This window comes from Oncorhynchus mykiss, chromosome 5 (genome assembly GCF_057628025.1).
Source record: "Oncorhynchus mykiss isolate SJ-2025 chromosome 5, ASM5762802v1, whole genome shotgun sequence".
In the NCBI taxonomy this organism is placed as follows: domain Eukaryota; kingdom Metazoa; phylum Chordata; class Actinopteri; order Salmoniformes; family Salmonidae; genus Oncorhynchus; species Oncorhynchus mykiss.
Genome location: NC_143026.1, coordinates 14,649,245 through 14,675,142, shown reverse-complemented (window position 1 = coordinate 14,675,142; position 25,898 = coordinate 14,649,245). Strand labels below are relative to the sequence as shown.

The 25,898-nt window shown below is 42.4% G+C and overlaps 1 protein-coding gene across 2 annotated transcripts in view; it reads right to left on the bottom strand.

Annotated features, from left to right (window-relative positions):
• The window catches only part of mmp11b (matrix metallopeptidase 11b), a 36,588-nt gene that overhangs the window by 4,427 nt on the left and 6,263 nt on the right, over positions 1–25,898 (bottom strand). For both annotated transcript variants that reach the window (XM_021601785.3, XM_090233784.1), the window contains exons 2-6: positions 16,183–16,487; positions 9,904–10,047; positions 4,721–4,854; positions 820–1,034; positions 376–580 (exon numbers count right to left, since the gene is read on the bottom strand). In XM_021601785.3, the coding sequence (XP_021457460.1) occupies positions 376–580; positions 820–1,034; positions 4,721–4,854; positions 9,904–10,047; positions 16,183–16,487 (1,003 nt within the window). The remainder of the gene's footprint in view (positions 1–375; positions 581–819; positions 1,035–4,720; positions 4,855–9,903; positions 10,048–16,182; positions 16,488–25,898) is intronic.

The following is a 25,898-nucleotide window of genomic DNA, read 5'->3' as shown; positions in this document are numbered from 1 at the left end:
CTTTAAGAAAAATGTCTGTCTCAAAACTAAACACTTATGGTCCCACTCGGGAACTGCTACCAACATGCCAGAGTCTGGTACTGCGCTCTAAGGTCCCAACTCTGGACCACACATATGCTCTGGCGATAGGGGTTTGACTCTCACCTTGGGCCTCTCCTGTCTGTTTTGAACTGTCCTGTCATAAAAATAGCTAATTTAAAAACAATTAGACACATTGCCCTACAATGAGCTACTTCTGTACTCCTTACCATGCCTGCCAAATTTCAGAGCTCAAAATCAACTGCTACCAGCAGAGCAGTGGAGCCCATAGAAATACACATTAGAATGGGTAAAACCATAGACAGGCAGGTATTCTATTTCTATGGTTTAACCCACCTTGGAAGAACCAGCTGTTTCCCGTCTTGTCTTCGTAGGCCGCATCGATGTTGTCGGGGATCCCCCTCCAGTGGCGTGTTGCTAGCGCCGGGTACCCCGCCTGCAGTTGGCCATCACGGATACGCCACACGTAGCGGGACTTGAAGAAGAACATCTCCCCTCTGATCATTGACACGGCATCAAAGTTAGTCCTGCAGGGATCTGGCTGTGGCCAAGTCATGAAGAAAGAGACAGAGTGAGCACAGGTTATGTCATGCAAAATCAAAATTGCAGAAGCTCAACTCAGCCTGGAAACTTTCATCAATCTCAACAAATTGAGTCACTGAAACGAGCATTGCGTATTAATCTACTAATATTCCAGTTGTTAGCTATTTGCTCCCAACAATGGATGTGTTCACTGATAAGTTGGACTTCTATTCATTTCTTGTCATATTCAGTCCTCACCACAGTTGTTTCGATCTCATTGGTCTCTGTGATGACGGGAGGGGCTTTTCGCAGCGGACCATACAGGTATTGGATGCCCTGCTTGTCATCGTCGCTCAGCTCCAGGGGATAGGAGAAGCTGTAGAAGGGGGACATGATGGCTCCTTCGACCAGGGAATGCTGGAGGCCGAGGACGTGGCCAAACTCATGGGCCGCCACCTGCAGGAGATCCGTGCCTGCAGGACCATCATGGGACAATGGTCAGTGACATTGAGACTGAGGGCATCAACCATACTTGCCTGAGCAAGATTTAGGCAGTATCTTTAGCAATGTTTGTTCAGTATCTTCACATATAAACTACTACCTAGAGAACAGTGCCGTTTAAGATGAGAGAGGACGATCATTTTTTTAATGAGATGGCCTATTACAGAATATTGGATGACTCTCATTCTTATTCCATTCACCCAGCTCAATGTAACATCGATAGGTTTAGACTACTACATGATACTCACATTTCCCCTGTACCCATCATGAGGTTGGTACAACCAAGCCTATGAATGGAAGTTTACAGCGTAGGTGCACAGGTTGAGAGAATTTTGAGTAATCAAGGTGACAGACATTGACACATTCAAAATCGCCTTGCACACTCTTGCCTGCATTTAGCTGATCTAGGGTGTAATCATTTGTCCAACAGTTGCAAATGTGAGTTTCTATTGGACAAATTCAGGTACGTTTATCCCCGCTTTGTTCCGTTCGCTTCTGTTTTAAGAAATGTTTTTTCCTCGATAGAATCGATATCTATAATACACCCCTGATCGCACACAAACACATTCACGTTCATAGCAGCCACATAAAAACAACATGATCTCTTTGCTCGTTGTATATATACAGTGCCTTGCGAAAGTATTCGGCCCTCTTGAACTTTGCGACCTTTTGCCACATTTCAGGCTTCAAACATAAAGATATAAAACTGTATTTTTTTGTGAAGAATCAACAACAAGTGGGACACAATCATGAAGTGGAACGACATTTATTGAATATTTCAAACTTTTTTAACAAATCAAAAACTGAAAAATTGGGCGTGCAAAATTATTCAGCCCCCTTAAGTTAATACTTTGCAGCGCCACCTTTTGCTGCGATTACAGCTGTAAGTCACTTGGGGTATGTCTCTATCAGTTTTGCACATCGAGAGACTGAAATTTTTTCCCATTCCTCCATGCAAAACAGCTCGAACTCAGTGAGGTTGGATGGGGAGCATTTGTGAACAGCAGTTTTCAGTTCTTTCCACAGATTCTCGATTGGATTCAGGTCTGGACTTTGACTTGGCCATTCTAACACCTGGATATGTTTATTTTTGAACCATTCCATTGTAGATTTTGCTTTATGTTTTGGATCATTGTCTTGTTGGAAGACAAATCTCCGTCCCAGTCTCAGGTCTTTTGCAGACTCCATCAGGTTTTCTTCCAGAATGGTCCTGTATTTGGCTCCATCCATCTTCCCATCAATTTTAACCATCTTCCCTGTCCCTGCTGAAGAAAAGCAGGCCCAAACCATGATGCTGCCACCACCATGTTTGACAGTGGGGATGGTGTGTTCAGGGTGATGAACTGTGTTGCTTTTACGCCAAACATAACGTTTTGCATTGTTGCCAAAAAGTTCAATTTTGGTTTCATCTGACCAGAGCACCTTCTTCCACATGTTTGGTGTGTCTCCCAGGTGGCTTGTGGCAAACTTTAAACGACACTTTTTATGGATATCTTTAAGAAATGGCTTTCTTCTTGCCACTCTTCCATAAAGGCCAGATTTGTGCAATATACGACTCATTGTTGTCCTATGGACAGAGTCTCCCACCTCAGCTGTAGATCTCTGCAGTTCATCCAGAGTGATCATGGGCCGCTTGGCTGCATCTCTGATCAGTCTTCTCCTTGTATGAGCTGAAAGTTTAGAGGGACGGCCAGGTCTTGGTAGATTTGCAGTGGTCTGATACTCCTTCCATTTCAATATTATCGCTTGCACAGTGCTCCTTGGGATGTTTAAAGCTTGGGAAATCTTTTTGTATCCAAATCCGGCTTTAAACTTCTTCACAACAGTATCTCGGACCTGCCTGGTGTGTTCCTTGTTCTTCATGATGCTCTCTGCGCTTTTAACGGACCACTGAGACTATCACAGTGCAGGTGCATTTATACGGAGACTTGATTACACACAGGTGGATTGTATTTATCATCATTAGTCCTTTAGGTCAACATTGGATCATTCAGAGATCCTCACTGAACTTCTGGAGAGAGTTTGCTGCACTGAAAGTAAAGGGGCTGAATAATTTTGCACGCCCAATTTTTCAGTTTTTGATTTGTTAAAAAAGTTTGAAATATCCAATAAATGTCGTTCCACTTCATGATTGTGTCCCACTTGTTGTTGATTCTTCACAAAAAAATACAGTTTTATATCTTTATGTTTGAAGCCTGAAATGTGGCAAAAGGTCGCAAAGTTCAAGGGGGCCGAATACTTTCGCAAGGCACTGTAATTATTTCTCTTTACTATCTACGTGTTCTCCTCCTCTCACCTTTTCCCTTCCCTTGTAGACTTCAATGCACAACACATCAGCTGTCTGTGACCAGGCGAAAAACCTTTCCAAGCCAAACCTTCATATCATGACCGCTAAACGCGACACACAGCCTGCATCGTTGCCACGTCATAGTCAACATAGCTACTACAACTAATGCATTAACAAAGCCGCTACAATCATAAATTAATAAAACCAAAAGCTTACCTTGACTTGGAAGAGTTCCCGTGTTGGATAGCCATAGCCAGCTAGCAAACATAGCATCCCTCTTTGTTTGAGCCGGGTGTTTGAATATCCTAAACTAGCTAGCTGCATTTGCTAGCTAAGTTAAAGTTTTTTTTAAATACAACCAAATATATCTAGCTCTCTCTCGCTCTCTTGCTTCTCTAAATTTTGGAAGAAATTTGTTAAAAACTGTTAAACTATTGTCTTTCTCGCTCTCTGAGTCAACTATTCACCACATTTTATTCACTGCAGGGCTAGCTAGCAGTAGCTTATGCTTTCAGTACTAGATTTATTCTCTTATATTTTGATTGGGTGGACAACATGTCAGTTCATGCTGCAAGAGCTCTGATAGTTTGGAGGACGTCCTCTGGAAGTTCAGAGCAGCTCACAGATTACTGCACCTGTACATAGCCCACCTATAATTTAGCCCAAACAACTACCTCTTTCCCAACTGTAATTTATTTATTTATTTTGCTCCTTTGCACCCCATTATTTTTATTTCTACTTTGCACATTCTTCCATTGCAAAACTACCATTCCAGTGTTTTACTTGCCATATTGTATTTACCTTGCCACCATGGACTTTTTTGCCTTTACCTCCCTTCTCACCTCATTTGCTCACATTGTATATAGACTTGTTTATACTGTATTATTGACTGTATGTTTGTTTTACTCCATGTGTAACTCTGTGTCGTTGTATCTGTCGAACTGCTTTGCTTTATCTTGGCCAGGTCGCAATTGTAAATGAGAACTTGTTCTCAACTTGCCTACCTGGTTAAATAAAGGTAAAATAAAAAATAAATAAATAAAAAAAGTTGTCATAATTACTGTGTAAGTCTATGGAATGGGGTGAGAACCATGAGCCTCCTAGGTTTTGTATTGAAATCGATGTACCTAGAGTACACCATAGTGATACCCTACAGACTGCTGCTGAGGCTACTGTACACCTTTATTGCAGTGCGTTTGAATCAATTATTTGGTGACGTGAACATATTTAGGATAGTTGTATCTTTTTTAATGTTTCACTATTTTTATTTTTATGAAATTCACTCTGGAGGACGGTCCTCCCCTTCCTCCTGCGAGGAGCCTCCTACTATAGACCAGTAAATTAAATAGGTTATTTCTGCTATTCACTCACCCATGCTGTTTCCCACTGTCCAACTCTCATCATAGTCAAAGTGGATGTCGCCTGCCCTGTGAGTTCTGGGGAAAAAGGCATGGGCCAGAATGCCTCCAGGACCATCGAAAGGCAGGTTATCACCATGCCAGTACCTACACAACAAACACAGAGGCACAAGGCAGGGTGGTCAGGCATTTTATTTTAGACAAAGTTCACCACTTCATTAGTCACTTTAGGGCATTAGATTCAGCTGCGGGCAAATTTTCTTCTTAAGCGGATGGTCGGAGGGCCTGGAACTTAATTACAAATAGTAGACTGCAATTTGATTGCAAGAATCCCAAACAGATCATTTCAAACATTGCTTAGATTTGTATACGATCACGTCTCTCTATTATGCGTGGGAATACTTGGAAATAGAAAACTTGGAGCTGATTTCCTGGTGTCTTTTATGTCTAACTATGAAAATTCTATACTGAACAAAAATATAAACGCAACATGTTGGTGTTTCATGAGCTAAAATAAAAGATCCCAGAAATGTTCCATATGTACAAAAATCTTATTTCTCTCAAATGTTGTGCTAGTGAGCATTTCTCCTTTGCCAAGATAACCCATCCACCTGAAAGGTGTGGCATATCAAGAAGCTGATTAAACAGCATGATCATTACACAGGTACACCTTGTGCTAGGGACAATAAAAGGCCACACTAAAATGTTCAGTTTTGTTACACAAAATGTGCAGTTTTGTCACACAGATGTCTCAAGTGTTGAGGGAGTGTGCAATTGGCATGCTGACTGCAGGAATGTCCACCAGAGTTGTTGCCAGATAATTCAATGTTAATTTCTCTACCATAAGCCGCCTCCAACGTCGTTTTAGAGAATTTGGCAGTACGTCCAACTGGTCTCACAACCACGGACCACATGTAACCACACCAGCCCAGGACCTCCACATCCAGCTTCTTCACCTGCGGGATCATCTGAGACCAGCCTCCCGAACAGCTGATGAAACTGAGGAGTATTTCTGTCTGTAATAAAGCCCTTTTATCGGGAAAACCTCAGTCTGATTGGCTGGACCTGGCTCCCCAATGGGTGGGCCTGGCTCCCAACTGTTTGGGCTTCCTGCCCAGTCATATGAAATTTATAGATTCATGCCTAATGAATTTATTTCAATTGACTGATTTCCTTATTTGAAATGTAAGTCAGTAAAATTGTTAAAATTGTTGCATGTTGCGTTTCTATTTTTGTTCAGTATAAAAAAATATATACAGTGCCTTGCGAAAGTATTCGGCCCCCTTGAACTTTGCGACCTTTTGCCACATTTCAGGCTTCAAACATAAAGATATAAAACTGTATTTTTTTGTGAAGAATCAACAACAAGTGGGACACAATCATGAAGTGGAACGACATTTATTGGATATTTAAAACTTTTTTAACAAATCAAAAACTGAAAAATTGGGCGTGCAAAATTATTCAGCCCCTTTACTTTCAGTGCAGCAAACTCTCTCCAGAAGTTCAGTGAGGATCTCTGAATGATACAATGTTGACCTAAATGACTAATGATGATAAATACAATCCACCTGTGTGTAATCAAGTCTCCGTATAAATGCACCTGCACTGTGATAGTCTCAGAGGTCCGTTAAAAGTGCAGAGAGCATCATGAAGAACAAGGAACACACCAGGCAGGTCCGAGATACTGTTGTGAAGAAGTTTAAAGCCGGATTTGGATACAAAAAGATTTCCCAAGCTTTAAACATCCCAAGGAGCACTGTGCAAGCGATAATATTGAAATGGAAGGAGTATCAGACCACTGCAAATCTACCAAGACCTGGCCGTCCCTCTAAACTTTCAGCTCATACAAGGAGAAGACTGATCAGAGATGCAGCCAAGAGGCCCATGATCACTCTGGATGAACTGCAGAGATCTACAGCTGAGGTGGGAGACTCTGTCCATAGGACAACAATGAGTCGTATATTGCACAAATCTGGCCTTTATGGAAGAGTGGCAAGAAGAAAGCCATTTCTTAAAGATATCCATAAAAAGTGTCGTTTAAAGTTTGCCACAAGCCACCTGGGAGACACACCAAACATGTGGAAGAAGTTGCTCTGGTCAGATGAAACCAAAATTGAACTTTTTGGCAACAATGCAAAACGTTATGTTTGGCGTAAAAGCAACACAGTTCATCACTCTGAACACACCATCCCCACTGTCAAACATGGTGGTGGCAGCATCATGGTTTGGGCCTGCTTTTCTTCAGCAGGGACAGGGAAGATGGTTAAAATTGATGGGAAGATGGATGGAGCCAAATACAGGACTATTCTGGAAGAAAACCTGATGGAGTCTGCAAAAGACCTGAGACTGGGACGGAGATTTGTCTTCCAACAAGACAATGATCCAAAACATAAAGCAAAATCTACAATGGAATGGTTCAAAAATAAACATATCCAGTTGTTAGAATGGCCAAGTCAAAGTCCAGACCTGCATCCAATCGAGAATCTGTGGAAAGAACTGAAAACTGCTGTTCACAAATGCTCTCCATCCAACCTCACTGAGCTCGAGCTGTTTTGCAAGGAGGAATGGGAAAAAATGTCAGGCTCTCGATGTGCAAAACTGATAGAGACATACCCCAAGCGACTTACAGCTGTAATCGCAGCAAAAGGTGGCGCTACAAAGTATTAACTTAAGGGGGCTGAATAATTTTGCACGCCCAATTTTTCAGTTTTTGATTTGTTAAAAAAGTTTTAAATATCCAATAAATGTCGTTCCACTTCATGATTGTGTCCCACTTGTTGTTGATTCTTCACAAAAAAATACAGTTTTATATCTTTATGTTTGAAGCCTGAAATGTGGCAAAAGGTTGCAAAGTTCAAGGGGGCCGAATACTTTCGCAAGGCACTGTATATACATTTTCTTTGCTCAGAAAACTTGGGGGCCCAAGTAAAACCAACCGCGGGCCGCCAGTTTGGGAACCTTGCTTTATGGGCGCCTTACAAATCTGATTCCCATATGTTTGTTATTATGTTTGTATTGTTGCTTATATACAAGGGATGTATCCATGTATCAATTTCAACATTAATGAGGACACATTCAAAGGGGAAATTGACATTTTATCCTTTCCTTTCTGCTCAGATATTCAAGTAAGCTCCATGGGCCTTCTGTATAGTAAATAATCAAAGTAATGCTGTCATTGCAGACAGTAAAAAATCTGGGTCTATAACAAATCTTGGGGCTCCATAACCCTCTCGATGTCAAGATCCAACCTAGTACAGTAACTGAACATCCTGTCATTACTGAGGCATCTTTTTGATGTAAGGTACAAGGTCCTAAACTATGCCATTGCTCAGACCCATCACACTGTGGGGGCATTGAGTTACGGCTCATACCACAGCGATTAAATCCAATTCATGTTGCCAGCCTGCATAGTGATGGAACTAACGACTGGGTCAAATGATGAGAAAGTATGAATTCACTTATAAAAAAAATACAAAAAAAATTGTAATATCTACGAAAACATGTTATTTCTTCCGGTAAATATGTGCTTTAGTATTTTTTTATTTTACAACTGTGGTATAAGCAGGATAAACGCCTCTGTTCTGTACATTACCTTGGAAAAATGAACTCCGCAGCGGGACGAGACAGAACGTCAGTGTTAATCTCTACTTACAAAGGCAAAGGTCTCGAGGGCGGATACAGTATCGTCTGAGAGAAGAAACATGTATATAGGTCTGGTGTGTAGGTGGATGCTCTAAAGCTGCAGTAATTTACAACAAGGGAATGTAATGTTGTTGTGCTCGTGCCAACGCAACAAATCCATTGAGAGCCGAAGAAATGTGCCCTGAGGCTTTTCATTCAAATAAACCGTAGCAAACAAGTCCTGCTTTGTAACATTCAAGTGCATTCAGGATGGAGAGGGGGGGGGGGACGATTCGCCCATGAGCATGGCCTATTATAGACATGGGTGAGAGATGGGCAGGGTTGGGGTCAATTCAACTCAGTTTAACTGAGTTGGTGAGTTCAGGTTCCTATTTAGAAAATGTAATTCAGGAATTACATTTCTTTGAAGATAAACGGACATTCACAAATTCATGCACATTTTTAGATTTGATTGAGTAAATGAAACTTGCCCTCAAGTTTGGTGATTGTACCGAGATAACTGAACACTAGTGTTGGCCTGTGAAAAATGCTACACCTGTACTAGCTGTAACACCACTCCCTTATATCCCACCTCTTTCCCTAACAGATAACAAGTCATGAACATAGCTGTGTAAATGTCCAACAGCAAAGCTGATTATCTGTACAACCATCAACGCTAATCCCTCAACCTCTCTTTTGAAAAGGTCCTTGTGTTTTTGTCTGATAAGACGAGAACTTCACTTCTCTAAGTCAACAAGATGAACCTGATAAGAAGCACAAGACAGATGAAATAGGTTGTCCTGGGTGTTAGCATTAGTAATATTTATAGTAAAGGTTGAGTGCTTCACAGATAAACACAGACATTGAGTGAGTCAGGAAAGTGACACAAGACATACCAATAGTTTTGATGATGTGCACCAGCACACTGTCATATGACCAGTAATGCTGTTATACTGAAAGTACATTTAAAAACTGTAATATAAATCAATAACACATTTTCCAGTGCATGACTGGAATTTCAATAGATTTTCTGAAATACGTGAGCTGAAATAGAGTTCATCCCAAGCTTGCCTCAGGTTCTCAGTGTTCTGCGCCACAGGAAATGCAGATGAGCTTTGTGATTTACATAAATTCACTGAAAACCCACACTAACACACAGTTATATTTACAGTATTGTACTTTTCATGTAGCCTAATTTTGCCCAGCTAATAGTCTAACCATCGACCAAGCCCCATTATGGACTAAACTAAACTCTCTGGCGCTCGAGGGCGCCAGGCTGCCCTTCATTACGCACACATGTCACCATCATTACGTGCAGCAGCGCTCATTGAACTCACCTGGACTCCTTCCCTTTGTTGATTGCCCTGTGTATAACTGTCTGCTCCCTCATTTGTTCCCTGTGCCTGCATTAATGTCGTTATGTGTTCATGTCCAGACGCTGTCATGCCTTGTTTCATGTCCATTGTTAATTAAATGTTCACTTCCTGTACCTGCTTCTCGTCTACCATCGTTGATCTATTTTGTTACGACAATACTGATCAAATTAAGATCCTACACCTCTAGAATGATGATTACCTGGTAAAGTCGATGATGATGTCAGCTCTCCCACTGCTGACCTCAGTGAACTTCAAGGGTGTGACTTCACTCCACACACGCAGAGCCTCCTGCAAGATGTGACGGACTTTCTCATTACTCAACTGCCAGGGGAAGCGCATGATCCTGTGAGACACAAACACACACACACACACGTCAGAAACCACCAGCATGATCGCCATCTGTGTTCTACCCATAATCCTCTTTTGCGGGGGGCAGAGTGAGTGCCACCCTTCTCTAGTTGCTTCATGGGCCACGGGGTGACCTTGGTCTAGGATAATCTGGTTGTTGTGAGAAAGAAGCCTCTCTAAAGTGGGTGCAAGGCCCAGTCTGATGCCACCCAGCTTGACTGGTGGGTTGGAGCTGTCAAACATCCCACATCAACAAAAGGATATAATATGTTGCTGAATGGGTTGTATGGATTAACTTTCTGCACAATGCCAGATCACCATGATAGCATGGTTCAATCATACATATTTAATTTGAACCAGTTTGCTACAGAAGGTAAATAATCCTACAGCAACAGGAAATGTGAGTTATTATGTGAATTCTAAATTATGAACATTTATGTAGGGGTTGACACATTTTTTGTTAGGGCAAATCAAGTCTGAAATGTTCAAGTGGAAACCACAAGTCAAATACACTACAAGGTGCATTTTCTGCAGTGCAGGAACATTCTCAGCGACAAAAGAGTGATCAACTTAAGTATACAGCAACATGAACAAAGACTATGATAGGTGCTTGCTTGCATACTGACCCAACTAACCAACCAACACTCTTTATGCAGAATAATTTACAAAAATTATACCTATCCTCAAAAAGTCTGACAGCTGCCATCTTGACTTGCTGCATCACCGTCTGTTATGGCAACTGCTTGACATCCGACCGCAAGGCGGATGCAAAGGGTGGTGTGGACAGCCCAGTACTTCCCTGGGGCCGAGCTCCATGCCATCCAGAACCTCTATACCCCAGCCACCCAAGCCATAGACCTGTTCATTCTGCTAAGCGGTACCGTAGTACCAAGTCTGAGACCAAAAGGCTCCTGAACAGCTTCTATCCCCAAGCCATAAGACAGCTGAACAGTTGTGAACAGGACTATTTGCATTGACCTAGTCTTGCACTGACTCTACGCACACACTCACTGGACTCTACCCACACACTCACTGGACTCTACGCACACACTCACTGGACTCTACCCACACACTCACTGGACTCTACCCACACACTCACTGGACTCTACCCACACACTCACTGGACTCTACCCACACACTCACGCATACTTAAAAATTTGTTCTTAACTGACTTGCCTAGTTAAATAAAAGTTTATTTTTAATTTTTTTAATTTTTTTTTATTAAGACTCCAACACAAACACACATGCTCACACACACATGCATACTGACGCCACACACACATTTTTACACTCTTCACATACGTACAATGATGCTACTTTGTTAATTATCTATCCTGACTGCCTTGTCACTTTTACTCCTACCTACATATACATATTAGCTCAACTATCTCGTACCCCTGCACATTGACTCGGTACTCCTTGTACATTGCCTCGTTATTGTTATCTATTGTGTTCCTATTTTCTATTTTTATTTGCACATGTTCATACTTCTTAACTCTGCATTGTTGGGAAAGGGCTTGTAAAGTAAGCATTTCACGGTAAAGGCTACACCTGTTGTATTTGGATTCATACTTCAGTTATTCAAGGCACAGGTAATGTGCAGTACATAGAAACATAACTTCCTCTTGTTCACAGTTGTTGTGGATTACCATGCAGCAAGGCTGAATGCTGAGTTGACAGAGGTTGTGTGTGCGTCCGTCCAACCAGGACCTGCATTATTATGACAGGCGTTGACAGACAGGAAGGGCAGCGCTTGTTATTACCAGGCGACACCCCATGGAGGACATTTAAACAACCGTGACATGTTCAGTCTCAATGTCCGTCTCATGTTTCATATTATGGGTTTCTCAGTGGGCGCCAGTAAAATCCCCACCCCCCCTCTGCTTTCTGTTGCAATCCGTTACCCCCCTGCCCTGCAGACGTTTCCCCTGGTGCCTCCCTGGATACCAGCCATGGCGGCTATCACTTTTATTCTTCATTTTAGATTTCATAATGAATGGGCGGGGGTTGCAAAAATGGATTGCGCCTCATTGTGTGGAGGCCCTACATACATGCCCAGACAGGAGAGGCCAGCCTTGTGCTGTTGCTGTATTACCCTACTCTACTTCAACAACCTCCCTAACCCTGCCACGGTGATGCATGCCGGGGCCCGGTTCTAACCACAGCCCCCGACGCCTGCAGCAGACACCCATTAAACCTGTGCCCTGGGAGTTCAGTTCCAGAATGTGGAACAGTCACTATGTTGCTAATGCTACGGCCCGTTATTATTAGTCATCACAGAGGAGACAGTAAAACGCTGGCCTGGTAATGACCCCCCTCACCATAGCCACTCTAGGAAAAGAGCAGTGGAACCAGAGCGGGGACAACAGTGCTGATTGCTGGCTCGCGGGCCAAAAGAGGCAGGTCCAGCTCTGTGCTGTTGTGTGTCTCCTGAGGTAAAAATGTGATGAGCCAGCAGAGTACAGCACACACCCCTACAGTACTGTACAATCGTACAATTATTTGTTCCTTTCTTGAAAAGCTGTGTGTGCAGAAATTCTTTTCTGTGAGAGGGAGTGCAGGGCACGGGAGGTTCAGTGCCTGTTGACAATCAGCAAAATGACAATGAAGCTATACTTAGGGACACTGAGTAAGTGGCTACCTCAAAGGGATCATGAGTAATGATGACTTATGATGCAATATATTGTTGTTTGTTTGGGGAAGGGTGGTTAATCATACACAGTATTTTTACTCTTGATCAATACATATGGCATTTTTCACATGAAAACATAAGCTCACTATTCATACAATATAACAATTCTACGCCATTAAAGGGAAAATCCACTCAAAAACTATATTTCTGTATTTTTTCATTAATCCACTGTTATTAAAGACATGCTCCGGTACTTTGGCGACTAAAAAAAATATATTTTTTAAACATCCTGCTTTGGGATGGATGTGTCAATGTGTAGTTCATACATACATAATCTATGAGCAGAATTACTGCTCAATTAGCCACAAAATCCCTAGTTTGAAAGCAACTGTTTTCTTGAAGATGTTTCCTACATTTTTACCTCCACATGGGTCAGCACCCTAGCAATTTGAGTTTTAGCCAATGAGCTTCAGCCCCTCACATTTGAGGGACAGCTAGCAAAAGGCCTGCCCAACAGAGAGAGAGAGAGAGAGAGAGAGAGAGAGAGAGAGAGAGAGAGAGAGAGAGAGAGAGAGAGAGAGAGAGAGAGAGAGAGAGAGAGAGATGAGATATGACATGGAGCACATATGTGCCTTAGGCTATTTTTTGGCTCATGAGTGCTACTTTCAGAACTGCTGGCTAAAAAATATCCAAAAGTTCCAGAGCATCTCTTTAATACAGTCCCAAAATGTTTAGCATGTCAGCAGTCAAGTTTTCAAGATATTGGACTTTCAAGAAGCAAAGTGTCACTTCCCACAGGCATCATCATGATGTGGCAAGTGACACTTTGCTTCTTGAAAATCCTATATCTTGAAATGTTTTGGGACTGTATTAACAGTGGACTAATGAAAAAAATATGAGTGACACTTACTGTTGTGCTGAAAAATAAATTGCTTTCTGTAACAAAGACTCAGTGTTGCTCTTCTGATAACACTCCTCTGGAAGTAACTATTAACTTGACCTTTCCCCTCTCCAGCCCCCTTCCTGCTGAGCTGTATGTGGAGACATCAGGAAGCATGCGGTCTGCTCTGCTGTAACATGCTTGAGTGCTCTGACACTGTCTTGTAAATGCTATGTTTTTTCAGGTCGCGACCCCCCCTGACTCCAAATGACAGAGGGGGTGGGTGGCAAATGTCCAGTGTGGCCCGTCTTTTGACTTTAATGGAAGAGGCAAGGCAGTCCAAAAACAGGGAGGAGTGCAGATGACCCCGAGGGCACGAGGTCACCGTGTCACTCAAAAGGTGCTTCAAAGGCAAAGAAATCCCAAAGTAAATTGAAGTAGAGCCTCCTAGTTTTCTGCCATGTCTGGTTTGAAATTCTATCAAAAACATGAACTCAGCCAAACACTGAATACACATCTACATAGGCTGGGCAGCCTATCCTTTACAACAAAGTAAATTATCCTTCACTGAAATGTGTCTCTTTAGAAGTTTTGGCTTCAGTGTAAAGGCTCCTCTCTCCTCTCAGTAGCTGTAACCTGGGTGGCCGAACCCAAATGATTCTTGATTTTGAGCATATAAAATAAGCTGAGGTGCTGGGTTGGGGACCAGAGTGATACATATGATGTACACATTACCCGCCTTTCATTCAGAACAATGTAGTGGCTTTTGCCAGCCAGTAGCGACCTTTGCAGGCCGGTGGTGGCCTTTGCCTGCCAGTGTACTGTAGAAGTTAACCAGTCTACCGTGACAGGGGTTGCATTTGTGACTCTGTCCTTGCTGGCTAAACTACAGATATCAGTGATAACCTCTTGAATTTCTACGCCATGTATAAAAATTCCAGCGCAAACTCAGGAAAAGCAGATCCCAGTGAAAAGGCGAAATGCATGGATATGTCTAGAGCAGTGGTTCCCAAACTGGGGTACGCCAAATAAAAATGTATGGTCCTGCACCCCTTCAAACATTCAACCTCTAGCACCAGGGTCAGCGCACTCTCAAATGTTGTTTTTTCCATCATTGTAAGCCTGCCACACACACTATGTGATACATTGTCCGTAAGCTTGATTTCATTTGCACACAAACAATCATACAATGATGGAAAGACCTGTGTTGTCCTTGTTAATGCAGACAGAAAAGAGCTCCAACTTCTTAATCATAGCCTCAATTTTGTCCCGCACATTGAATATAGTTGCAGAGAGTCCCTGAAATCCTAGATTTAGATCATTCAGGAGAGAAAAAACATCTCCCAGATAGGCCAGTCGTGTGAGAAACCCGTCATCATGCAAGCGGTCAGACAAGTGCAAATGATGGTCAGTAAACAAAACTTCAAGCTTGTCTCTCAATTTAAAATATCATATCAATACTTTGCCCTTTTATAACCAGTGTTATAAAAGCATTACATGGTCGCTGCCCATATCATTGTATAATGCAGAAAATACACAAGAGTTCAGGGGCCTTGCTTTAAGTTAACAAAGTTAACCATTTTCACTGTAGTGTCCAAAACGTCTTTCAAGCTGTCAGGCATTCCCTTGACAGCAAGAGCCTCTCGGTGGATGCTGCAGTGTACCCAAGTGGAGTCGGGAGAAACTGCGTTACCACTCCACTAAGTCTCCCTGTCATGACTTTTATGCCATCTTGACCACCAAAGTCCATTTGATGTCACAAAGCTGTCCAGTACTTTAAAAATATCCTCTCATGTTGCCCTGGTTTCCAGTAGTTTGCAGAAGAGGATGTCTTCCTTAATTGACCCCCAATAAACGTAACAGACATATACCAGGATCTGTGTCAGGCACGCCACATCAGTTGACTCATCCAGTTGTAATGCATATAACTCACTGGCTTGTTGGCGAAGCAGTAATTGTTTCAAAACATCTCCTGCCATGTCACTGATGCGCCGTGAAACAGTGTTGTTGATGAAGTCATTGTCTGTATAGTTTTTTGGGCCTTTTCCCCAAACATTGCCCCAGACATATCCGTGGCAGCAGGAAGAATTAAGTCCTCCACAATAGCATGGGACTTGCCTGTCCTAGCCACTCGGTAGCTCACCATATAAGACACTTCTAGGCCTTCTTATTAATGGTATCTGTTGCTTTTGTACATGTCTTACTACTGAAAAGACGTCTTTATTTTTCAAATGATCATGTTTCGCTTCTAAATGTCTGCGCAAGAGTGAAAGTTTCCCGCGAGAGAGTAACAGTTAATGTGATTGGATGTTAATTATTTGACTAGGCTACCTGTATTTGACATTGTGTTGTTATTTCGCTGAACACTAGATGGTTTTATTACATTTTTGGCAGTGAAACGAGGCTACTCAGGCGAGAAAAAAACCTCACCCAAATGTATAGCCCTGTTGGAAAATATTAATGGACTGTTTAAAAATTTGAAGATATTTTTTGTATTTTTTTTTCTTCTAAAATACTATTATTAATATTATTAATTTTTTATGTGAATCACATTTTTATTTGGCGTACCCCAGTTTGGGAATACCTGGTGTAGATCAACCAAAGAAGAATAACCTTACTTGTAGGTGAGGTCAGTCTTGTCCCAGCGCCCCCCAAAGACAACGAAGCGCTTCCGCCGCTGCTTTCCTCCAAAGGTGCCCCCCTTCGTCATGTGGTAGTCCGAGATGCCACTTTGCTTCTGAGTAGGATAGTCTGGAACACCACAGCGAGGCCGATTCCAGATTGACTCTGTGCCATTCCATGACAACACAGTCTCTGGATAGACACCTCCCGACAGGTGCAATTGTTCCTTCAGAGTGTCCTGAGTATGATCAAATCTTGTCGTCTTCTTCAGGCCATATGGGTGAGTCTTCTGAGGCCATCCCTGTGAAAAGAGGTATGTGCAACTAAGTACCAATCAAAGAATGTAAATTAAGCTATTGTTTTGACAAAATCACATACATCTAGGCTACAAAGAAAATGACAAACTAAATCAAATGGAAAATGGAATGAATGTTTTTAGATAGCTGCATGGCAAGACATGGTCATCACAGTAAATTGCAGCATGGCACATTACTGTAACGTTCTAATAGAGAACCTCAGGAAGAGCTGGGCTTCCGGGACCCAGATAAATCTCCAAGGCATTATTAGTCAATTTCCTCCAGAGAATTTAGAGGGAATTGGTCTGTCAATTGAATGGGTGGAGAGATGATTGGGTGGAGGACAGGGAGGGGTCGGAGGAAGGGGGACGGCTGAACCCTCTCACCACTTTATCCTTGCTCTATCTTTGGCTTCGCTTTATTACAGTTTACTTGTTTCCTAAAAAGCAGCTGTGAAGGCTTGGAAACTTTTCCTTCTCTGGCTTTTTTCTATGGGGGAGGGGATGACAGTTGTAGAGGTGAAATAGGGTGAATTGTAGTTTCTTTCTTGTTTTAACGGTCTTAAAAATGCTTCCGCGTCCGACAGCCCAAGGGTACCCTTTAAAAGCTGTAATTTGTGAACAAGCTATTTTTAAATGGCCATTAAAAGTCTAACATGAGAGGCTTTGATGCAGTGGTGCATTTTCACAAAGGCTTGAAAGACTTGGATGTTGTGATCAGGGACTAGTACACACTACCTTCCTTGCTAAAACTCATATTTCCAAACCTTGCAGATGGACATTAAGAGAGGAATCCCATTTATGTCTATCAGTTGTACGATCTAACATAATAAGTAACCAGGTACACTTCTGTTTTTCAGCCTTTGAATGAGGAAGCCTTCCCTCCTATCTCCAAGTTATTCTGTAAATTCTGTAACCATTCAATTTTATGTCATGTCTATCTTTTTTTTTTTTAATTGATCACAGTGGCACTGACCTTGACGTATGGATGAAACCCCAATTTGGTTAGGCAGCCGATAGTGGGCGCTAGATTTATGCTATCGTCTAGGATTTATGTGCCCAACTGGTAATACACTCGTGTCCCATGTAGGCTGGTTCGTACATAACGCACCCACCGTTCAGGCTGCAAAGGCATCATTTCCCTCCTTATCGAGCTTTAATGGTGTGCAGTTGGGGGGGAAATGAGGAAATAAAATACAGTTTTCCACCACAGGATGTTGCACACTGTATTCAGCCAAGGGATTTAAGCAATTGATCTTATGTCATCGTGATGACTATAAACATTTATACTAACATTCCCAATCGGAGGTAAAAAAGGATGTGTCATTTATGGGGTGAAAATGCTAACTTGTGTAAGGTAGTAACACAAACGGTCTACATTAAGGAAATTTGCTCAATATAAAATAATTGAATATGTGTCACGACTCCTACCGAAGGTGGCTCCTCTTCCTGTTCGTGCGGCGCTCGGCGGTCATCGTCACCAGTCTACTAGCTGCCACTGATCCCTTTTCCCTTTTCTGTTGGTTTTGTCTTATTGGTTACACCTGTTTCTTGTTTAGGTTTTTAGTTGGGCTATTTAAGCCGGTAAGGCCCGCCTGCTCTTTGTGCGGGCTTATTTTTCCACTGTGTTTATGTGTGGTAGTGTGTTTCGTTTTGGGTTTTTCTCCAGACTAGTTAGGTACTGTTTTTGGCCAATCGTGGATGTGCGCCTGGTATTTGGAGTGTACGATTTTCCCTGTGCTGAAATAAAAGCACTATTCCGTACCTTCTGCCTCCTGCACCTGACTCCGCTCCCACTACGCCTGAGTGCGTCACAATATGGCTAAATAATTCAACATGTTCATTTGAGATAATAGTTTGTGAGTGGGCAACATATACGATTGCAATGACATATATTTCTCACTCATTTAACCATTTAGAGACTAAAAATAAGCTCTCAAACACAATTTAACCAGGCGCTGTAGACTAGAGCATCCATAGTATCAGTGCAGCAGCCTGAACATCTGACTCCTACTCTAATATCAAAGTGCAGATACTGTGTTGAAGAATGCTGCAAGAGAAAGCAGCATCAAAAATATTCAAGGGCAGGTGTTCACTTTTCATCCAATATTTTAAAGATAAACAACATAATACCTATTTAATAGACCACCTACATATCTTTTGCTTTGACACTCAACGTGACAAGACAGTTAGTTCAGATCTTTTGGGGTTCAGCTGATGCAATGAACCGTAGCCAAAAAAGTCTCTATGCAGAACGCAGGTTGACGTTTATTGTCACGAGTCTTGTCCTGGTGGCAGAACTGAGTGATTTCCCCTTCGATAGGCCAGGTGTAAAGTCAAAATTGACTATATTGTAAAAATGTATGAAAACAAAAATGTGCTTTTTGGTCTTAATTTGAGGTTCGGGTTAGGAATTAGGGTTAGCAGTGTGTTTAAGGTTAGGTTTAAAATCATATTTTATGATATTGTGGCTGTGCCAGCAAGTGACAACTCTGCAGAGCTGCCTCCAGAACAAGATTCATGATGAAAAAATGCTAACTACGGTGAGAACAACCACTTACCAGCAGAGCCAAAATAGCATCTTTGTGAGACTTGGCCAAATCTAATAAGAAGAAAACAACCCTCCAGCATGTTGTCAGCTATTCAGTGTGCTCATAACAACCACACGCAGATGAATTAATTACTCATAACTCAGGACCATCAAGAGCTTTGAAATATTTTTGGTCCAATGGGAGTTACAAGTTCCATGCTTATTAGAAACAGGTGACATTGGACCAGATGTCATCCTTATGTGAGGGATGCATGGGTTTGATTTTCTTAGTTGGGTGTGAGTTTCAAAGAAAGGCCCAATATATCATTGTTCAGATTGGCAGACAATAGGCTACATTTACAGGCCTCAACTGACTAAGACAATAGAGAACATAGTACTTGTGCAAGAGAGAAAGCCAAACTCCAGGTCTGCCCCATAAAACTGATGACTGCCCCATTCTGTGTGAAGCATTGTATGCCGCTGAGACCGCTGGCAGATTTACACCAGATGTATTTATCACCTGATAGCAATGTTTTGGTCTGTGATAGCCTGAGATATGATAACTTTTTGGAGACATCACCCAACTATAGCCTATTGACTTCTATCCTTACTTTACTTTCCTTCACTTAACATTAAGAATACCACATTTGTAGCCAAGTCCCAACTTTGAACCACAGCCGAAAAGGCTTTTACTGTGACCAACCAATAGGTCCCAACCCTCCATTTGGAAAACACTGCCGTAATTTATTCTGAACCTCTAATGAAATATATTTCACATATTCAGGGAGATTCAGGGACACCGCATCATACTGCACACAGATTGGTTGATGAAATCAGCTGAACTGGCTTCAACAGTAGTCCAATAGAACTGACTAAGTGACTGGTTTTAGTCAAGCATGTGGCGGTGGATGTTGGGTTGCATTTCAACAACGGGCTTAAAGATCCAGTGAGGTCGAACAACACAGAACCGCAGTCTGTCAGATGGAAACTAGGGGAAAACCCAGTAAAAGAGAGCTGACATGTCCCTACAGGACAGTTCTGGATAGCTGTGTCTTGCTCACCTTGGCAAACCCCAGCTAACGGTGAAACATGACAACAAAATGTGCCCGCCTACAGACCATGGCTCTGGGGGGTAATCTCCCTGGTGGCGTCTGTTGCTATAAAAGGGGCTTTTGTCTATGTCATTCATTCACTAAAAACCTTACCCAGCCCCAATGCCTCCCTCATACCCTGAACACACAGCTGTAGTGAGGGGAACAGGTGTTAGAAAATTCCCTCTCACCCTGATCATAGACAACATCTGGATGTCTGTCTGGTGTACAACAAAGGAGTTTGTCATGAATGTGACTTATGATGCTGTTACCATACCAATCTGAAAACAATTGGTCTTCAACTGAAACTAGAGCCCGACCGATAGTTTTTTGGGGTCCGATACATATTGTGATTTCATGGGGGACAAACTTTACCGATACCGATATATCTGCTGATATCCCGTTATACAACAAAAAACAAAAAAAACGTTATGTTGATTTCTTACATTGAGACAATAATGACATATCATGAGAATGGTTGCAAGTGTTCAGATCAGCATGAGATTCCCTTTTTTCCAGCTATCGCTGGAATTATCGGATGATATATCGGTCGGGCTCCAATTGAAATTTAAAGATTGCTTTACTGTAGATTAGAACCAAGGCGTGAAAGTAAGGCGGTACGGTCTGGTACGGCGTCCCGACAAAATAAATCATGGGGGTACGCCGTACCAGTCAGAGGCATGAAAAATGTGCAAATGGACATGAAAACGGGTGGTATAGCCTACGATCCAAAATGCAACGTGGTTTCGAGAAAAACAGACATTTTCCAAGGCAGCGATGAGTGGCCGACACTGAGAACCGCGAGGACAGCAGTGGACACATAAATGCTAACCTAATGACAATCGCCAATGCCATGACACGTTTTGGTGTTTTGAGTAACAGTCTCTTACCATTCACCACTGTTTGGAGGCTGGTAATATGTTGTGAGTGGATGAACGTAGGCAGGTAGCCTAGTAATGGAGCCATTTGACGTGATTGTCTGACAATCAGATGAAACATCATGACTGGTTGTGTTTATGCCACAATACATTTTAAAAGTGAAATGACAAATCTTTACGACTAGGCCCACAGAGATGCTATTGAATTAATAGCGATTATATATGTAATTCTATGATTAGGTCCATAAAAATGTTTGGCGCAGCGTGTGCACATTTAGGAGGTTGGGTACCGGGAAAACATGTATTCTACTTTCACCCCTGATTAGAAGGTAGCCTTTCTTTCTTAGAAGAAAGTGTAGGGGAAAACAGCTTCATCCAACCAAGACGATTAGGTACTCAGACTTTTCAATGCACCCTTTGTGACATCCATCTAAATCCACAACTGAAACAGGAAAAAGGTGCAACATTTACTTTCCTCCTACATACTGAGCACATACTGCACACAGTATATATACAGTGCCTTCGGAAAGTATTCAGACCCCTTGACTTTTTCCACATGTTGTTACATTACAGCCTTATTCTAAAATGGATTAAAAATAAAAATAAATCCTCAGCAATCTACACAAAATACCCCATAATGACAACGTGGAAACAGGTTTTTAGAAAATTGTGCTAATTTATTAAAATAAAAAAATAACTTATTTACATAAAAACTCAGACCCTTTGCTATGTGACTTGAAATTGAGCTCAGGTGCATCCTGTTTCCATTGATCATACTTGAGATGTTTCTACAACTTGATTGGAGTCCACCTGTGGTAAATTCAATTGATTGGACATGATTTGTAAAGGCACACACCTGTCTATACAATGTCCCACAGTTGACAGTGCATGTCAGAGAAAAAAACAACCTACATGGTCAAAGGAATTGTCTGTAGAGCTCCGAGACAGGATCGTGGCGAGGCACAGATATGGGGAAGGGTACCAAAAAAATGTCTGCAGCATTGAAGGTCCCCAAGAACACCGTGGCCTCCATCATTCTTAAATGGAATAAGTTTGGAACCACCAAGACTCTTCCCAGAGCTGGCCGCCCAGCCAAACTGAGCAATCAGGGGAGAAGGGTCTTTGTTAGGGAGGTGACCAAGAACCCGAAGGTCACTCTGACAGAGCTCTAGAGTTCCTCTGTGGAGATGGGAGAACCTTTCAGAAGGACAACCATCTCTGCAGCACTCCACCAATCAGGTCTTTATGGTAGAGTGGCCAGAAGGAAGCCACTCCTCGATAAAAGGCACATGACAGCCCGATTTGAGTTTGCCAAAAGGCACCTAAATACTCTCAAACCACGAGAAACAAGATCCTCTGGTCTGATGAAACCAATATTGATCTCCGTGGCCTGAATGCTAAGCGGCATGTTTCGAGGAAACCTGGCACCATCCCCACGGTGAGGCATGGTGGTGGCATCATGCTGTGGGAGTGTTTTTCAGCACCATGGACTGGGAGACAAGTCAGGATCGAGGGAAAGATGAACGGAGCAAAGAGAGTTCCTTGATGAATACCTGTCTCCAGAGCACTTAGGACCTCAGACTTGGGCGTAGGTTCACCTTCCAACAGGACAACGACCCTAATCACACAACCAAGACATTTCAGGAATGGCTTCGGGACAAGTCTCTGAATGTCCTTGAGTGGCCCAGCCAGAGCCCGGACTTGACCCCGATCAAATATCTCTGGAGAGACATAAAAAATAGCTGTGCAGCAACGCTCCCCATCCAACCTGACAGAGCTTGAGAGGATCTGCAAAGAAGAATGGGAGAAACTCTCCAAATACCAGTGTGACAAGCTTATAGCGTCATACCCAAGAAGACTCGAGACTGTAATCGCTGCCAAAGATGCTTCAACAAAGTACTGAGTAAATGGTCTGAATACTTATGTAAATGTAATATTTCAGTTTTTAAATAAATTTGCTACATTTCTAAAAACCTGTTTTTGCTTTGTCATTATGTATAATTGTGTGTAGTAGATTGATGAGGGAACATTTTTATACATTTTAGATTAAGGCTGTAACATAACAAAATGTGGAAAAAGTCAAGGAGTCTGAATACTTTTCCGAATGCACTGTATGAGCACTATCCCCACTAACTCAGACACCCTTTGGTAGATAACAAGTAGGCCATAAAGATAAAGAATGTGCACGCTGGAGGAAATCCATCGAGGATAAATATTTATACACAACGAGCCCCAGAGACCTGCATTCTGCACGCCTTGAGAGGTTGTACACACAAACTAAGTGATTACACTGAGTGAAGAAATGGTTTAGCAGGAAGAGGATGAGGATGTAATATGATGGGAAATGAGAGAAAGAAAGAGGCATTGACAGTGGTGTATCTAAGTTGTTAGTTAGAGAAGAATGAATTGGTTGCAACACCAAAGACCACTGCTAAGGAAAATTATTTTGATGGCAGGTCTCGCTTGGGGTGAAGAGATTCCTCAAATCGTCAAATCAATGTTAGACATTGGGTTCTGGCTCACTAGTCTGTGTGTCTCAAAGGAAACAATGAAAGAATTCAATACAAAAAGGTTTCAAAACTAATTCTGTAGTGTAGATTAATCTCATGAGTGAACGTTCCAACAACTTCAGGGAATATTTTAAGAGCTCTCTGGTGAACTCACAGTTCTGTCTATGTTGCCACACTACGTCAGACTACTCCAACAGACCCATTTTGGAACCTTGACTTAAGTACTTATCCTGCTTTCAATGGCTTGAATTGTAAACTACATGTAAGTATCTCACGAAGTCTCTCAAGCTTTACGGTTCAGTCTCTGAAAAATGATGGGATACGAATGTAGACTTGCTAAGTTCCAGTATAGCACCTCTTGAGCTTAAATTACAGTATCTACACAAGCATCTACATGTTCAGATACCACTAGATAATTCTCAGTAGCATTTCTTTCAAAGCGGAGCTGCCAGCGTTGCTTTCAACCATACTTCTTTCTCAATTGACAGGTTTTTAAGGAGCGTCGGCATGCTCCCCTTTAGTCATATGTCTGTGACTGCCCTCTGACCATTAATCTATGCTTTGCCATGGTAACCTTTGTCTGTTTATCATTCAGTCGAAATCAGCAAAGTTATTTGAAAAGAAAGTACCCACTCTGTTTGTAGACTATAACATACACTACATGACCAAAAGTTTGTGGACACCTGTTTGTCGAACATTTCATTCCAAAATCATGGGCATTAATATGGAGTTGGTCCCCCCTTTGCTGCTATAACAGCTTCCACTCTTCTGGGAAGGCTTCCACAAGATGTTGGAACATTGCTGAGTGAACGAGCTTCCATTCAGTCACAAGAGCATTAGTGAGGTCGGGCCCCGATGTTGGGCGATTAGGACTGGCTCGCAGTCGGCTTTCCAATTCATCCCAAAGGTGTTCAATGGGGTTGAGGTCAGGGCTCTGTACAGGCCAGTCATGTTCTTTTACACTGATCTCAACAAACCATTTCTGTATGCTGAAACAGGATAGGGCCTTTCCCAAACTGTTGCCACAAAGTTGGAAGCACAGAATCGTCTAGAATGTCATTGTATGCTGTAGTGTTAAGATTTACCTTCACTGGAACGAAGAGGCCTAGCCCAACCATGAAAAACAGCCCCAGACCATTATTCCTCCTCCACCAAACTTTACAGTTGCCACTATGCATTCGAGCGGGTAGCGTTCTCCTGGCATCCGCCAAACCCAGATTTGTCCGTCGGACTGCCAGATGGTGAAGCAATTCATCACTCCAGAGAACCCGTTTCCACTGCTCCAGAGTCCAGGGGTGGCGAGATTTACACCACTCCAGCCGACTCTTGGCAATGCGCATGGTGATCTTAGGCTTGTGTGAGGCTGCTCGGCCATGGAAACACATTTCATGAAGCTCCCAACAAACAATTCTGGTTCTAGGGCCTCCCGAGTGGCACAGTGTTCTAAGGCATTGCATCACAGTGCTTGAGGTTTCACTACTGACCTGGGTTTGATCCCAGGCTGTATCACAACCAGCTGTGACCGGGAGTTAGTGCACAAATGGCCCAGTGTCATCTGGGGGGGGGGCTTTACTTGGCTCATCGCACTCTGGCGGGACAGGTGCCTGCAGGTTGACTTTGGTCATCACTTGAACAGTGTTTCCTCCAGCACATTGGTGTGGGTGGGCATAAAGAACCGGGTCACGTTTTGGAGGACGCGTGGCTCAACCTTCACCTCTCCTGAGCCCATTGGGGAGTTGCAGCAATAAGACAAGATCAAAAAGGGAGTAAAATATTAAAATATACTCAGTTCCAATCAAAAGTTCAGACACCTACTCATTCAATGTTTTTTCTTTATCTTCACCATTTTCTACATTGTAGAATAATAGTGAAGACATTAAAACTATGAAATAACACATATGGAATCATGTAGTAACCAAAAAATAGTTAAACAAATCAAAATATATTTATATTTTAGATACTTCAAGGTAGCCACCCTTTGCCTTGATGACAGCTTTGCCCACTCTTGGCATTTTCTCAACTAGCTTCACCTGGAATAGTTTTACAACAGTCTTGAAGGAGTTCCCACATACGCTGAGCACTTGTTGGCTGCTTTTCCTTCACTCTGTGGTCCAACTATTCCCAAAACATCTCAATTTGGTTGAGGTCGGGTGATTGTAGAGGCCAGGTCATCTGATGCAGCACTCCATCACTCTCCTTCTTGATCAAATGGCCCTTACACAGCCTGTGTTGGGTCATTGTCCTGTTGAAAAACAAATGATAGTCCCACTAAGCTAAAACCAGATGGGATGGCGTATCGCTGCGGAATGCTGTAGTAGCCATGCTGGTTAAGTGTGTCTTGAGTTCTAAATAAATCACTGACAGTGTCACCAGCAAAGCAACCCCACACCATCACACCTCCTCCTCCC